The 17,345-nt window shown below is 40.9% G+C and overlaps 1 protein-coding gene across 1 annotated transcript; it reads right to left on the reverse strand.

The window, feature by feature from the left end:
- Positions 1-3,021: 3,021 nt before the first annotated feature.
- On the reverse strand, positions 3,022-17,117 carry LOC137912594 (gamma-butyrobetaine dioxygenase-like). The gene is made up of 7 exons (XM_068756732.1): positions 16,722-17,117; positions 16,517-16,631; positions 6,197-6,395; positions 5,301-5,406; positions 4,928-5,124; positions 4,167-4,333; positions 3,022-3,182 (listed from the first exon to the last, which is right to left on the reverse strand). The coding sequence occupies exons 1-7, from the start codon at positions 17,115-17,117 to the stop codon at positions 3,022-3,024; spliced, it is 1,341 nt and encodes a 446-aa protein (XP_068612833.1).
- Between the last annotated feature and the right edge of the window lie 228 nt (positions 17,118-17,345).

The raw sequence follows: 17,345 nt of genomic DNA on the forward strand, positions 1-17,345 counted from the left end.
TCTACACGCCACATCCTCTCCATCCCCCTTCCTCCCCATCCTCGATGTGCCTCGCTACTTGAAATGCATCTCGGGCTCTAAAACCACAGGTTTTTCCTGACAATCCCCTTCCTAAGTCAAAGCACACAACTCCTGCACCCTGGCCCTGTATATACAAACCTCAGACCGTTATTTGACCCTGTTGTGTAGACGTGTGTGTTCTGTGATGTCTGTAAATCACTGTCGTTCTAGTGATAATAGCTAAATGTTTGCCTGCTCCTTGATGTGGGAGAAGTTACTCGAGCTCTTCTCAGTGTGAACGTCCGTCCGCTAATGTTCCCACTGAACCCATCGGTTTTACCAGTATGAGGGGGGATACCTTTGAGGCAAAGTGCATGCAGGTCCCGTGCACAGCCTTCACAATTCACTACAACGTAGTCTTCCCCTCCCCCGCCCATCTCTATTTGACTGTGATATTTTGTGATACGTGGTTTCTGTAAAGTTCCAATCCAAGTTAAATCTGGCGAAACATTCGGAGACCGTCTGTAGTGCCGGATGTTCCATACTGAAGATGCTACTGTATGCTGCACTGGAGCACCGCATGTAAACGCTTCTTAATGGTTTGAGCCCCAAAATGATGTGTGTGTTCGCTTCCCTATATCGGCCCCCCCTGGCTGAATTACTGTTCTTGTTCTACTGTAACATTTCTCGTCTGTGGTCTGCTGCATGTTAATATGAGGATTACAAATAAATATTATATATATATTTCTATATATAGTATTTATTTAATATATACATATATTGACTGTACATTTCTATGGAAAAAAAAAGTTCAATTTTTTTTTTTTACTAGATGTGCAATACTTAATAGGTAGTTAGCCTTTGCCAGAGCCAGGTCTTTTTCAGTTAACTGGCGTTCACAGGGTGATGAATGAAAGACAACTTTTTTTTCTTTTTCTTTTGAAGTGTTTAAAGTTTGTCTTTAGATCATCAACCGACATATGACCAAAAACGACTGCTGTGTTGTTCTCTAGGCTACAAACTCAGGCCACACCCCTCATGAGTGATGTCACTGCAGGTGTTATTACACAGCAGCAAGTAGTGATGTGATAATTTGGAAAAGAAGATACTGTAACTTTGCCGCTTGAATTCAGCCACTGCAGGTTGTGTCGTGTGAGAAGTGACTTTGATAGTGAGGCAGAACACAAACCCACATGGATTCTACCACTGTCACTGCAGGGGGCGCTGTTGCATGGCATGCTTCTGGTCTCTGAGGAAGGCTGCAATTTATGTCTATGTAAAATATTCCATTTACTGTTGAAATTTAGACTATTTAGTCAGTATTGCATTTGTTAACCTGAGCCAGGAAATTAACTTAACCTAATATTGTCACGTACGATGACTTCTGGCCACATCAGCCTCTGAATATGTTAAAAAAAAAATTACGTTTAAAAAATTGTTTGGCTTTTTTTCCCTTCAAATTTCCAATTACAGAAAAATAAAACAAAACATATATTGCCATTGTCTTGGCCTCTTACACCAGTTGAACTGAATATTAATTGCAACCACTTGTAAGACGTTTGACCCAACATCCATGAACGGTGCCTCTTGTAGTCGCCCTAGGGCTGCAACTAGTAATTCGATTAATTGGTGAACATATGATTAGTGGTTTTCTCCCCCCCCCATTAAAGTAATTTGTTGATAAACTCTCAGTATTACACACTGTGGTTTTTGGAGTGCCCTAAACCTAACCTTCCATAAGCAGCCAAGGAAATAAGCCAGTTCATGCATTAGGTTGTGACCAAAGGAGAGCACCAGCCACATCAACGTTCGCAGCTTTCTGACTCTTTGACACGTTCAAGCCGACAGCTCGGCCCACCGAGTAGATGGGGGTGGGGAGGGGGGCTCCTTGTTGCTTCTGTCCCGAACTGCTCCTGTTGTTCTATTAACACTGACGTGTGTGGGTTTGTGTTCACGTGGTCATTAGTGTCTGCAGATCAGCAATATATAAGTCTGTTATATCACTGGAGATGTTCTTATTTTGATGTTAACTGTTCAGAAAATGGTCTGTATGATTTTTTTCCCTTAATGAATAACATGGCTGTATTAATAAGACTGAACTTGATCTGAAGCAGCTCAAAGGGTTGCTAGTTGCTGGGAATGAGACAATTTATTTTGTCTACTTTATGACTTTTTTTTTCATTAAACCAGTTTATTGCTCATCTCTGCCATTGTACTAGATAGACAGCTGCTGTTACTAGAGGGAATAAGTGAACTGAGATGCCATGTGTAAGTACTCCAGTATTTGGGAAAAAATAAAAATAAATATTTATAGAACACGTACAGCTTTGGCAATACAATAAACTTGTCGCAAACACACTTTGTATAGTTTGTCCATTAATGAAGAAAATAAATGATATAAATAAGTGGAAGACAAAATTCAGTGCTGAGGATTTACTTCAAACTTTAATTAAAACAAGCTTGCAAAATGTTATTTTTCTTAAGACGTTTCTGAACAGAAGTGCATCCATTTAAAACTAGAAAACGACAATCAGAGATTGCAGACCCTCGCCTCCAATAGACTATTCGATCTTGTGAGACAGTAAACAGGGCTTCCAGATCAGAGGGGCCAAACCTGCTCTAGCTTGCTGCTCCGGAACGTACTACAAGAGTCCTTCTGGACTCTTTTTCCCATCATGCCATTCGTGTCCCTCCCTCTTAAAGTGGCAGTTTACAGCACAGGCACAATTCCAGATGTAAAAATAATTCTAGAATCTGGATCCAGGTCCGGATCAACGCCGTTCTCGGGGAGGACCGAGCCACGGACAGAACCTTGCTTGTGTAAAAATGTCGAGTCGATTGGGTTACTAGTTTTTGAGTTATGCGCTCGGACAGACAAACAAACAGACAAACGCACCCAATTGCAATACCCTCGCCTCCGCTTCGGCGAGGGTACTGATTTAATTTGGGAACATGAAACTATAATCACACAATTTGAATCTGTGGCAAATATACATTTTTGTGTTTTACGGTTTCCGGAGCTCATGCTTTCTGTTGGACTGAGCAGCGGAGTATCCGTAGGCGGGATGTGACTTCATCCCAGTCCAGGTAGGCACCTTCCAGATGCCGCATCGCATCTGGCTTGTTAGTGTAGCGTCTCCGGCCGTGCAGCAAACGCCAATTATCAAAGGTCACCATCTCACCTGAAATACAAAATTCAGAAACTGAGGTCAAATATTAATTTTCTTTGAGATTAGAAATATTTTTTTCAAATCCTAAAAAGGAAATAACTGGCAATTCCTTGGCAGCTTTACTTAATTTGGCTAATATCTTGTATGCTTTGGTTCTTCTTGGTTTAATCCTTGTGACTTACCTTGAGATGAGTCTTGTAATAGATCATTTATAAATGAACCTAATAGCTTTGTAAATGATCTTGTGCTAAAGGAAAGAAGCGACTGGCTACGTGTTGGAAGAGCAAAAAGCCAAAATGTTGGTCTTGCGGGGCAATGTTGAACCAGTCACTGCAGTAAAGTAAGTAACTAGTTTTGAGCATAGTAGATTAAAATGAAGCACCAAACTCTGAATCTGATGAAACAGTCAATTTCTAACACCAATGCTCTGTTTTGAAAAATGGTAAATGACACAAAAACTGAATGCCAGCGCCGAGTCATCACATCTCACCCTCTCTTTGCTGCAGCCATGTCCTCTCACCTTTGTCAAGTTTAAAGACTTAGGCCTTCAGAGATTCAGAGACTGATGCATAACAGCCGGTTTGCTTTCTAGCGTATTGAACCATGTAAACAACATGAAGGACTCCCCGTCAACATGGACGAGCTCGAGGAGAGAGTCTCTTCACTCGGAGCACCTTCCTATACGGCATCTTGAATTAAGATACTGAAGTTTTCATTATTTAGTGGTGTAAAGTGACAGATGATGCTGATTCTGAGGTCATTGTGACCTTGATGGAAACACAAAAATAAAATCATTAAATATACTAATAATAATACAGTAACTCAGTCATATTAGGAGTACCGGTACATTTACAACTCTTCCTGTGATCGCCTATTCCTCATCCAAAACTGCATCCTGACCATTTTTTCCTAGGTTTTCTGGTGGTGAATCTGTGGGCTTAATCATGGATGTAGTCCCATTTCATATCAATGGGCTTTGAGGAAGTGCATACTGACCTGGCTCCATTCTGAAGGTGACCATGTTCTCCGGTCGGTTCAAGATGTCCATAAAGGCTCTGTAGGCTCTATAGAAGGGCTGGACCTGCTGCAAGGGGACATCCAGCACCGAATCTCTGGTGGCATTGTTGAAGTTTATCATCTTGATTTGGCCTTCTGAATTAAGTCTGCTCAGAGCGAAGAGGAAGGCCAAAGTTCAGCATCAAACTAACCCAACATTAATAATGGAATAGTTCAAAAATGGCTACAACTTTGAATGCATGTTTAGACCACAGTAATATACAAGCAAACATGTCTGAGTCAAATTCATAAGTAGAGGCCAAGAGTTAAAATGTCCCTCTTTTTATCGACTTGAGGATTCATCCCTCAAAACAACAGATTTATCCGTCATGGCAAAAAAGATAAATTCAGTCACTTCATACAGAACGCATTTAGAAATGTCTCATTTATCATAAATTGATTAAATATCTCTTCATCACAATGTCAATGAGGGTGTTGGACTACTCACCGCAACACATTGGCGCTTTTCACACTGCTTTTAAACATTTCTGCTACACGTTTTTGGAGGCATGCATACAGTATACGGACAAAATTATTTTGGACAACAGATGGCAGTGTCCCATTGAAAATCACACTTCTGTTGGTATGGCATACCACTGCATCTTTTTAAATTTATTTATGCATTGTCATTTCAGTTTGGACAAGGCGTGAACTGCCACACAAAGAGAATGAAGGAACGAGAAGAGTCTGCCTCCACTCACTCGATGATGCGTTTCTTGGACTGCAGCATGAAGTCGCAGTAGTCTGTCCCTCTGTCTGTAAAGTCAGCACGGAGGGTGGTGAGAGTCTTGAAGGCCTCTGGGTCCTCTCTCTGCAGCTGCATGGCTGCGTGGAAGCCATCCACCATGTCGGTCTCCCCTCCTTCTGCAGCCGGCTTGATGCAGTGCAGAAACTGCACCTACCATTTAAAAAAAACAACACACACACACATATGCCGCACAAATGCTGGTTTTACAATCCTTCATTATGTCAAAACCAAGTGCCAACAGTTGAAACAAACTTCTAAAAGCAGGACATTAATGTGGTTTCATCCTTTGAGGAAGGAATGGGGTAAAAAAAACAAACTTGACTCACTCCGGGTGTGTGCTGCAGGGCAGGGTAGTCTGTGTGGACACTCAGCTTTTCTGATGTATAGGCTAAATTGTTTGCCATGTATTTGTCCGAGACCTCCCAAGTATGCCTGAGGACAAGCATTATATGGTTAATTAACGTCACATTAATTATTTAACTTTGGCTTTGGATGTCAAGCAGCAACAACTCATCTTTGTGGAGAAAAAGGTCGAGATGAGATTAACTTTTTGGGGATCCCTGAGGACAGAGTGGACAGCTTCCCAGGAATTCAAAGACGGAAGCCTCTGAGGCAGACACCTCATTGAGATGCTGCAGGAGTCGAGCACCAGGGAGGTAAATTTATCTCCTATGTTCTGTATGCACGTCTCATTTGGATGCCCACTCATAAAAGTCTGGCTTCTCTAATGACGGCTCCTCTTTAGACTTTTGACTTTCAGCAGGATGAGCTCGTCCCCTGGCAGTGAAGCGTTACTCTCCAGGCTGCTGTTCTGACTGAGTGCACCAGGTAATTCCTCTGCTTTAGAAAAGCTGGAGTGACTTTTAGTTTGTTATCCTCGTCTCTGTCGTCAGACAATAAGCACTGCAGCAGCTCAAAGCGATGAAGAGCCAACAAACACCCAAAGTGTTTCCACGGAACCAAAACGAATCAAGAGACTGGCGAACTCCTACACGTTTAGGCTGCAGGATTACAATCTGACCAAATATTTCCTAAAATACAGAGTTCCTATTTTCTGATTCAGTGATAAATGGATGAAAAGTTTCTTTTGCATTTATTTTACATATTATTCGTATCTGTGCTGATGATGATCAGTGGAATGTTTGGATTTATTGGTGACTATTCAACCACGTCTTGGCTGAGGGTAAATGGAGCAAAATGGATCAATGCCAAGCAGTCTTACCCGTAATACGTCAATCTATGATAGCCAATCCTCTTAGAGAGCCTGTCCACAGGGCCGCTCTCCTTCGGAGCCCCCTTTAGGTGGACCAGGCCAAAACGACGCAGAGCCAAGAGCCAATCCAGGGCAGCCTTATCGTCATGGATGACTTCCTCATAGTTGGCTGTGGGAATGTGCAGCTTAGAGTCCCAATAATAACATTCTGACAGGAGAAACGGGACATGAAAGAAATGTCATTTCATCTCAGCGCAGATTTAGTGGAGCTTTCTGTGTGTGTAATGATAAATACGCGTCTACAAGGCACCAACACAAGGCTTTTCCACCCGAGTGTCTTGGCGCTGCTCAGTTAAACGAACAGTGTGCTGAAAGTAGAGAAGTGTCTGCATCAAGGCCACTGAATGAGGAGCTGCATTCCGTTTCCTTCATGGTCTGTCAGAAATCTGTGGGATTTATTGAGTGACAATCTGCAAGGCATGTTTTTAATATACTGTACATTCTTTCCATGCTGCATAAATAAATCTAAAAAAAATTGGTTTATTGGCAGAATATTAGCAGACTTTGTGAAGTGGGATAAATCATAGTCTACAGATTCAGTGACCTAAGCGCGTATTCAATGGTAAAAATGAACCAGACCCATCCCGGTGTGCAGCAGGGATGAGAACAGAGCACAGCTATTTCTTTATACTTTCCATCAAATAGCCTAACGTAAATTCAGGACAAGTTTTCTTTGAGAAGTGTTGTCTGATGGACAAGTGAAGGAAAACAACTCGTTGAAGCTGAAACATAATACTAAAGCTATTAACACAAAGGAAATCATTCACGTTCATCTTATTTGAAAAGGTTTTATCTTGCCACTTTATGCACGGGTTTGCCTGCTTCAAGATGAATAGCTTGCTGAGAAAAAAAACAAAAAACAGGCAGTCTCTGTCAGACAGACACAAGTGGAAAGAATCAACCCACAGCCCTCCACCCAGCTGGCTCCATTCCTTTTTCCATACAGCCTCTCTCCAGTGATTTCCACAGAAACAGCTGCTAAGTATATTTTCAGCAGGAGGAGGAGGAGGAGGATGTGGATGGTTTAGCTTGGGAGGTTGTGTACCTGTCTGATGTTTGTGACTCTTCCTATGGTCTGCTTTTCAAATTCAGCCACTTGAAAGGAACGTTTTATTTTTTTTCTTTACCTTGTCTGCATTCGTTTTTAATGGGTGACACATTTGTCATCCAGAGAAAATGTTCAGGAGCTGGACTCACAGCAGACTTTGCTCTCTGACCCTCCGGGTCTAAATCATTAAACGATTATATGAGTGCTCAATGTGAAGGCCATAAAGATTACAGCAGTCTGTTTACTGCTGACGTGACGTTTCAGGGCTTTTTTTAATTTTAAGGCCGTGAGCAACAAAGCACTCAGAAATGTGACGTCAGTCAGAAACATAGTGACCATTATGATTCGGAGAACTCCCTCCAGGCGGTTGTCACAAATAATTAGCTTCTGGTCGCACAGTTTGAAGGGTCAGGAAGCCCCTGCATGTTAAAACCTGTCGAGAGGGCGGCTGAAAAACAAGGCTGAGAACGAGGAACTGGGGCAAAGATCATGCATGCATGTTACAATTACTCTTGTGAAACTGGACCTGGAGGTCTTACACAGAGAGGACAGTTTCAGTGCTGTAAGGCTGTCTCCCGCGGCAGAGACAAGATACAGTGCTGACTGTCCGTCTGGTGCACATCAGCTGCAGAGTCCTGGCTGCAGTTCAGCACAGATCTCATTTTCAATGCTTACGACTCGTTACTGCAGAATGAGCTCAGAGTCTGGGACCCCAGTTGAACAAAGGATGAGAGCTTCCCATGAATATCTGCCTTTTCATCATGTAATGGGTCCCTGAGAATTGTTCATGGCTGCAGATTAATAAATAGGATCCATGACACACTGGTGTGGATACGTTTATTGATCCTGCATCATCTGTACTGTACAGTACAGATTTGTACATAGTAATGTTCATATCTGTTTATTTCATCGCTTTGTGTCTCTTCGATTCAATTAAGTACGGATATCACATTGTTTTAAACCAAGTTCACTGCAAAGAAACATCAATCATCTTCAGAAAGCAAACACCAAAACGAGCTGTTGAACATTGGTGAGTTTTAAGAGTCTGACTTTTCCTGCAGGAGTTGCTTGTGACCAAAAACTAAGCTAAAAGAATGAAAATAAGAATAACATTCACAAGGGAAAGAGACAACCAGCTTCAAACAAACGCCGATGTTGCTCTGTAACAGCTGAAAGTATGAATAAATGATTTACTAACTTTAAAGACATGTAAACGTTACTTATACAGGTGGTATGTTTTGTCCAAACAAAGTAAGAATTGCAATTTTAATTCATTTGCACATTTATTTCAGAATCACTCCCACTTTCTCGGGAAGGACTATTTTTGAATTTGCTTTAAGGGACACAACTGACAGTTTGACAAGATGGTATATGTGCATAATCCCCTCTCCGGTTTCCCCTTCGGTCGTTGTCTGCTACAGTGGCTTTTCCAGATGAGGAAACCTGAAGCCTCCGGCTCCTGAGGCTGTCAGACAACTCATGGCAGTTTGGCTCTCCCCTCGCTGAGCTGTTTAGGCTCGGAGGGCTGCATCATCCTCTGCAGCTGTGGGCATCTTAAAAGCTCTGTTGGAATCACTGCAGTGATCAGGAGTAATTTTGTTTTCCCTTGTTTCCCAACAGATTACGCATCAGCTCCCACCAACGGGGCCGTCTGTGGAATGCACAGCGGCAGCCTCGGAGCCATGAACGAGATTTTCAGAAACAGATTCAAGTTGTTCATCATTCTAAAATGAGATTTGAGAGTTCTGGTGGAAATTAACGACTAATACGAGTGCATTTCAGTTGCAATTTGATCCTCAGATGTCCCATTTATCTCATCATTATTTTATTTTAGCCATACTTCAGTGTCGATAAAGAAATTGTTGGAATATAACCAAGCATTTAGTTAAAAAGCTGACTATAAGGCAGTATTTACCTGAACAGGACCATTTCATGCTGTTTAACAGGCTCCATGACAGCTCGCAGGGAAGGTTCAAGGTTCAAGGTTACTTTATTTGTACCCGGAGGTAGACTTGCTTTTATACCAACAGCTGCCGTTATTATTAACTTTACAAGTCAAGAGTTTAAATGTAGAAAACCTATTGATCTGCTGATAGAGTATTATAGATCAAAATGAGCCTGTTTGTATTCAATATTTACCCTGGTAATAATGTTTGCAATTCATTTTCAATGTTACCTTGTTCTTCGTAATATGTGTTATGAGGTGATATCTTGTGTTTACTATGATAGACTGCATTGTGATTTTTGTTCCTAGCTACACTTTCATTTCTTTTCCTTTATGCGTTCTTTTCACCGTCTACCTACTTCTCCTCTGTAGCCAGATTTTGTTCTTGTATCGCAGTACTTTTGGAAATGTACTGGGTGTTCTAGTTTTGTACAGCATGACTCGTTGCTGCTATCGTCTATGGTTGTTGGCTTTTTAAAAATAAATTGGTATTGGAAATATAAACTCTCGTTTGTTGGTCCCATGCTTCACTGCTGTGTGGCACAGGCCTCGGTGGTGCAACGTAGGAAATGGCAAATAAAACTTGATAGGCTAGTCTGCCAAGAGGGCAGGTGACGGTCATGGTCACCTAAATTAAAAGTGCATGAACAATGACCCATGTATGATGTCATTTCAGAGCACAAATACAGACAAGTAGAAAAAAAAGAGGGAATGTAAACTTTCTGCATTTTCCAATAATCAAGGCCTGATCATAAGGAAACATCTGTTGGCCATCAAGTGTAATGGGAATTAATGTGCAAAATGTGCAGTTTGATCTTCAAATTTGCTGATAAAATAGTAGCCCTCATATCCTGGTGTGCCGTGGAGTATTGATTCTTTGTCTACTCTAATAAAAAGTTGGAGTTCATATTCTTTCATTTTTACTCGTTATCAGGAATATATTCTCAGCACTGGAACTCGCTGCGTGGCTCACACAGACCAGCGGATGTGGTCAACTTTGGAGTGTATCTCGCTCTAGTCTAGCCTATCACCTCTACATCTTTAAAAGCTGAAACCAGCATTCTCAACAAATTCATTTTTAAAGAATCTTATTTAAATGAATAAATAAGGTGACAGAATAGACAAGTATTTAATATTCGGATATTGCGTATATATATCCAGACATCTATAAAATAGAACAGAAACTGTTCTCAAGTTATATTCCAGTCAACAATTATGTACATTTTTGTTTCGACAGCGGACATAATGCGTGTCTACGTATGTCGCTGTAGATGCAGGGAAATTACTGCAGCCTCTGCTGATTGGACAATCACACCTCTATCTCTGAAACATGTCTGGAAGACAGAGCAGCCAGCTGCTGCATTCCCAGTATGAAGGAAACTGTGTGAGCAGTGTTTTCTCACTGGAGGACCTCTGCACATTCATCCAAACTAAGGTCTTTCTCCATCAACACGTTCTCGTTCCCAAAATTCTACCGAGGCTTGCATTGCAATAGTTTGTCAAATTCTGTTCTTCATGCCAACTTACACTCAAGAGCTTTCAGCAGTATTTAAAGTGTCAAGCAGGAGGTCTGGCTCATCAGAGAAATGAACAGTACGTTCATTACATCATCATATAATTACATAACAAGTTTAATTGTAGTCTGATGCTGTAAAATTAGAGGCGATGATAGAGAAAAGGGGATTCAACATAAATAGAGTTGATCTGCGGGGGAATTACAGACACATTGTAAAAAGGAACTGTGTGTGGGTGAAAGACAGCATAACGTGTTGAGGGAAAGCCCAACTTCCCTTGAAAGGGAAGTCAAAATGTGGAAGATTTGGCATACCACAAAAAGCTAAACCTTCATCGGTCCACTGCGGTCCACTGCGCAATAATGAAAGCCACTTCTGACAAATGGAAACACTCCAGTTGTAGTTTACAGATTAGATTCCTCAAATTCCTTTCAGATTGATAACACAGCATGCTCACGTGTGTTCACACGGGCCTGAGGAGCCAGCTTTGCAGGCCATATGCAACGCCATGGGTAGTGATGTGTTTGGAAAAACACGCGCTTTTCCATGGATGGACCTCCACGGCTTTGTTTCCAGGAGCTGTTCTGTCAACGGAGGAGGGATGACATCGAAGGCTAAATTCAGTCCAGATGGCACAGAACACCAGCCAGACAGGGAAATGACAAATCAACTGCTATTTGGCTGAGTTATAGAATCAGTCAGCAGACTTGAGAAAGAAAGAAAAGTCCAAACTCAGAGGTACAGTTCATATTATATACGGTATATATATATACACATATATATATAGCAGGTATTTACAACTGAACTGAGGTGAAGAAACAGCAATACCAAAAGTAGCACAGCAGACTAAAAAGCCAAGGGAGCAACAAAACCATTAAAGTGACAGCATCTATTTTGCTTTGCAAATGACTGACAATTTAATTTATGGTCCAGTGTTTTTACTGCATGCAGCAAAATATTGTGAGAATAATAAAAGATTTAAGAGCATCTCAATGCCACCACCAGAAAAAAATCAGACTCAAGAGATCTAAGGTTCAGTGTTACTATTTTCAAACATAGACAGATGTGTCTAGGGGGGGGGGGCTTCCTGCACTTCAATGCGTTGCTCCCCACAAACTGTTAGATTTTGAAATTAGTAGAAAAACCAGTGACAGGAGTAGAGCCTTTAAAATTGCTGCAATGTTTTAATTACTTTTGATCCTGGATCAAATTTGACCGATCTATGCAGATATTTTAGTAGACTAGAGCGAATAATTACACTTGTTGTACAATTAGTTGAGGTAAGGTGCCAGGAGTTGCTGTGACCAGCAAACTACAGCTACAACTACAACTACAACTACTATTTAAGAGGGACTGTTTACAGCACACCACTGGTGAAAACACCAGCAACAGTAAAATATCTTCTTTGTGATAAAGGGTGTTCAATGTTTGATATTTGCCAGTGCATACTTAAGGTGTTTACTGCACATGCCAAACAACTTTAGAGCAGCTGGTTTGAAACTGGGAGCAAATACTTGTTCATTTGAGCCAATATAAATAAAGCTATTGCATTTGTAATGGGACAAAACAAGCTGGCTGAGATGTCCCAGCTTGCTTTAAGAACTTAATTAGTACTAAATAAACCCACCTGCTGACTGAAAAGTCTGCTCAGGAAGCAGCCTGATAATGAATCTGTTTATAGATCAAATACTGGCTTAAAAGGCTGCGCTGCATCCAACGGAGGGCGCGGGTGCAAGCCTCAAATTATTGCTGCTCAGGATGCTTTCCTTTCATCGTTCACTTCTGTTCATAACATTCGGGTGACACGCAGTCTAATGCTAATATTTACAATTTGTGGGCTCTTTACGACTCTAAAAAGCATAAATATACACATTATAAATAAGCTGTAGGGGTATGGGTAAAACAGATAGAGCCTTGCAATACCAATGCACACACTGTAAGCTACAATTGAGATGATCAATTTAGTAAAAGAAAAACCTAACTTATGAATCCAACATCTTTCAAGTGATCATTACATTTACAATATCAGGTTGATTGCAGCTCGGCTATCTGAAGACTTTCACACATTGCGGAGGGCATTCTCTATGTACACTCAACCAAACACATGATCCAGCTTAATGACGAATTGAAAATCATAGAACACTACAGCAGAAATCTTCTTAGCTTCCAAACTAAACTGCATCCACTGCTGATACATTTGAAAGGAGGTCTGATCAAAGGAGGTAGGGAAGCGGTGCATCTATCAGCACAAACTACGCATTTACTTTGAGTGATCAAAGACAATGACTCACAAATGACGCGTCATCATCATGGCACATTCAGGAGCCAGCAGCAAGAGGACAGAGTCCTTTACCAATGGCTGGAGTATGCAGGAAAAGGCTGTGATTCTGTGCATTATATTATTTTACATTTCCTCAAATCAATTTAGCCTGTTTCAGGTCCAAGTTCTAAATACCAGCGACATGATATTAGTTATGATTCCACCCACGACTAAATAAACGTGACAGGCGCAAAATGGGCAGCCTGAAATGATGACATGGTTCAAATAGTAAATGCATCTGGCAGGTTTTGAGTAACTCCCCGATGGATTTATTGGTGGAAGGAAGCGCCACTGAAGATAAGCTGCCAAGTGTCATAAGCTTGTGTTCCAGAAAGCAATTCAACATAATCGCTCCTCCTCCTGCAAAAGGTTCAAAGTGTACAGGATGTGTCCTGAGAACACAATGTTAAAGTCGTATTGATTACAGAGACAAGAAGTGTCTTTAAGAAGACAGACAGACAGACAGACAAACCAGAAAATGGCAACTTTATAACGGGACATGACACATTTGATTATAAAATGTCTGTAGGAACTGAGACCAGGAAGAATTCATAAAATTCTGGATACACATACCTTCATGCTTGGGGAATTGTTCATTCCCATGGAAGGAAATACTGCCAATGGGGAGTTTGTGTGGGTTTTAAGAACATGTAGTGCTTTTCTTGAGCCTGACACTAAAATAGTTTTCCATATGGAAGAGGGAGTCTGAATGAGGCTTTGCATTTACAGAGACATCAGCTTCTCAGAAATTTCGCAACCTTACACTGTTTCTGTACAGAAGTGAAACAAAAAACGACTAAAAACAAAACACAAACTTTGGAATCCACTGATTTATTAATGGGATGCTAAAAACGGACCTGAAAACATTTGGAACCCCTGAAGAAATCTAAATTCAACACGTTCCGACTGTCTCCTGCTTTGAGTCTGTGTAATAAACCGTTCAGAGCTTTGTTTGTGTAATAATTGCCTTGAACTGTACTAGTCCCTTGTCTCCTCAGCTAATAGCTGCGGCTGAATTGCTTACGGTGAGACATGAACAACTCCATAGAAACGGTGAAAGCAGGAGAAAAAAAACATTCGTGAAGACATAAAAGCAGCAGGCACTGTACAAACAGGATAATATCCCCAGTGGGCCACTTTTCATATTGACCTAATAGTGTCCTGTGTGCACTAAACTCCCCCTGCTGAAGAACTTTAACAGCCCTGCTTGAGCCCATTCATTCGGGATGTGATGTATGAAAGAGGGAACATAAATTTTAACTGTGGGGAACACTGAGTTTAAGTCATGGAAAGGTAAACATGATCAATCCATCTTTTAAGAATGTGAGCGTATTTTTGGAAATGTGTCCCAGTGCTCCTGAGGTAATCATCAAATCTGGAGCGTGTCACTGTATGGCATTCTTCTGTTGCTCTTTGCTGTGTGAACTCGCTCTCGCCTCTGCACAGAAAACCGGCGAGAGGAATCGATACTACAAAAAACTAAATGTGCGTAAACTGTTATAAGAAGGATTGTTCATCACGTTGGAACTGAGCAGGAGCTGCTGAGCTCCGTGGGTTCCTTCAGGACCACAAGTCTGCACACACACTGCCCTGACTCCAGTCCACCCCCCCTCCACTGAAAAACCACCACCTTCTGCCACAGCTCATCTTTCTCCTCCACCGTCTGACAGACTGTTCGGTGTATTGGGTCACTGTTAATGTAGGGTAGTACCATGACTTACACGTTTCATTTGTACCGTGACCAAACTCAATTTGCTCACATATCAAATCAGATTTCCCCCCAATGAAATGAAAGGAAATGCCGTTAATCTGTTCCAGTCCCCAGAAAATCCACCACATTTTTTTGTTATATGTTTTTAAATAAGAATTTAAAAAATATTATAATAACAAATAAATATATATATAAATAAATAAATATAAATATAAATATAATAATAAATAAAGGAGAATGTAATGAAGTACACAGGTTTTCTAAAGTGTAGTTACCTTTGAGATTAAAGTACTTGAGTTAACAGAAGGTGTTGGCAGACATGGAGGAAGGAGATCATTGTTTGGTCTCATAAACTCTTGCTTAATATCAGAACCTCACATACTCCGATTTTGGTAAATTAAAGCAAAAACAAAAACAAAAACACGAGTGACCGAATGACGGTGGATGAGTGATTGGAAGGCACTCTATTTTTAGTGAAAATAGTTACATAAACTCAAACAGTGAGAGTTTATCATGATAACAATAACAAACGGAATTACACAAACAGAAAACCAAATAATTGTGAAACCTTGATTTATCCTTGCATGATCCACTGAACAGGGATTAATCAACAGAAACTGCAGCACTGGGTTCATCTGCACCTCAGTCAAGCTTTGCTTCTTCATCTTTAGCTTGACTTTAAAGTATACAGAGTACAGAATTACACACTTCACACCACACACAGTGGCTATGAAGTTTGAGAAATATAAAAATAGAATACACAAGCATTTTACAATAAATTAGAGGGACTTTGTTACCTCATTAATATTTACTATAAATGTTAAAATTGGTGACAAAAGAATTTGAGAAAAAAAAGTAAAAAAGCTAAATAAAGGTGTTTAGCTAAAATGATTTAGTGTAAAACTTGGAATTGAGGTTAGCACAGGGTTTAAAAGGTTTTCACACAATTCCATCAATACTGAGATTCAAAGAGCTTTCTAGTTGGCTACAGGTTGAACCTCGTTTCCACACTGCTGCCTTCATGTGTGCACACTCACAGCAAATATATTGACAACATTCTGGTTATCAGCTACATGAAGGACACTGTGTTCCATTTAATTTTAGCTAGGTGTACTTTGTGTACACAAAGTACTACAACTAAATGTGCCCCCTCTTTTACAAACACATCATGTGCCTGAATGACAAAGCATTTAGATCTATGCTTCTCTGGAGGAATTATTTCTTGGATATTATTTATTACTTTATTATTCTTACTTCTGCTAGTTGGACAAGACATTTATTATATCGACATTAAAAACAAGCCTCCTCCAATGCAGCTTAATCACAGTCGTGAAAATGGATTTATCGAGAAATTAAAAAAATCAGCACATAGAGAGGAAGAATCATGATGTGTGTGTGTGATTTGAAGGGGTGTCATTATTTAAAAAAGCTGATTTAGGATATCAAACAAATATAAATGAGGTGGACTGTAAAACACAAACAGCTGCAGGTGTAGTGCAACACATTTTAGGAGTACAGTAAACCACATTGTACAAAACAAATTAAAATCTCTGCAGAATAAAAACAAAACAAAAACTGAACTGCTCCTGCAGGTGGAGCTTATGCATGGCTGCTGCATTAGACTGCAATAGCTTTAGCTGTCTGTATAAAAATCACAATCACAAAAATCGCCAGATTCACTACCAGAAAATCCGTGATGGTTTCAATGTAAAACAGAAAAACTCGACTCACCTTTGAGGAAAAGCTCCTCTTGCATTGTTTGTCTGGCAGCAGGAGAGAAGCAGCGTTTCTTCAGCCAGTCTGGATGGAACACGCTGGAGTGCTGGTCCGGCCACAGAATGGAAACCTGTGGCGAAACAAAATCATTATTGATCCCAACTGACCAAAATATCTACTTCCTGAGCCTCAGATGTTCTCGACCATCGCAACAATGTACCTTGTTGTCTTTGGTGACTTCCACGGCGTCAACTCCGATGTTGACATCAGTGTCAGCCATCAACAACTTCCGGGCTTGAGCGGAGTCCAGGAAACACAGCGGACACTGACAGTTATCTCTCAGCCAGGTGAAAGGATACAAACTGCTGCTTCCATCCTCCCACTCCACCGCTATCATCCTCTCCTCATGCAGAGACTGGACATGTCTCACCGAGTGTTGAGACAGAGGGAGAGACGCTGTTTGCTGCTCACGGATCTGCATCGATTGAAGACAGGAGCGAAGTGGACCTGCGGCCTCTCCGGATCTGCGACAAGCCCTCGGTGTCCAGAAGGCCATGGTAGCGGTGCTCCTCTGCAGGGCTGGCAGGGCTATACGTGAAAATGCATTCATCCACATTTTGGAACGTTTCTGTTGAGACAAATTGGTCTGTAGAAGAGAAAGGGACTCAAAGTCTCTGTTAAAAGAGAGAGAGAGAGAGAGAGAAAGCCGTCAGGTTTGCATATTTAACAACGAGAGGCAGGTAATTAACAAGTCATTCAATTACAAACATTAGAAATCTCCAGTGTCTCCAAACAAATGATCAAATTTTAGAATCTGTTGCTGTGAAATTTGAAACATTATTCA

Source organism: Brachionichthys hirsutus, unplaced genomic scaffold, assembly GCF_040956055.1.
Source record: "Brachionichthys hirsutus isolate HB-005 unplaced genomic scaffold, CSIRO-AGI_Bhir_v1 contig_200, whole genome shotgun sequence".
NCBI lineage: Eukaryota > Metazoa > Chordata > Actinopteri > Lophiiformes > Brachionichthyidae > Brachionichthys > Brachionichthys hirsutus.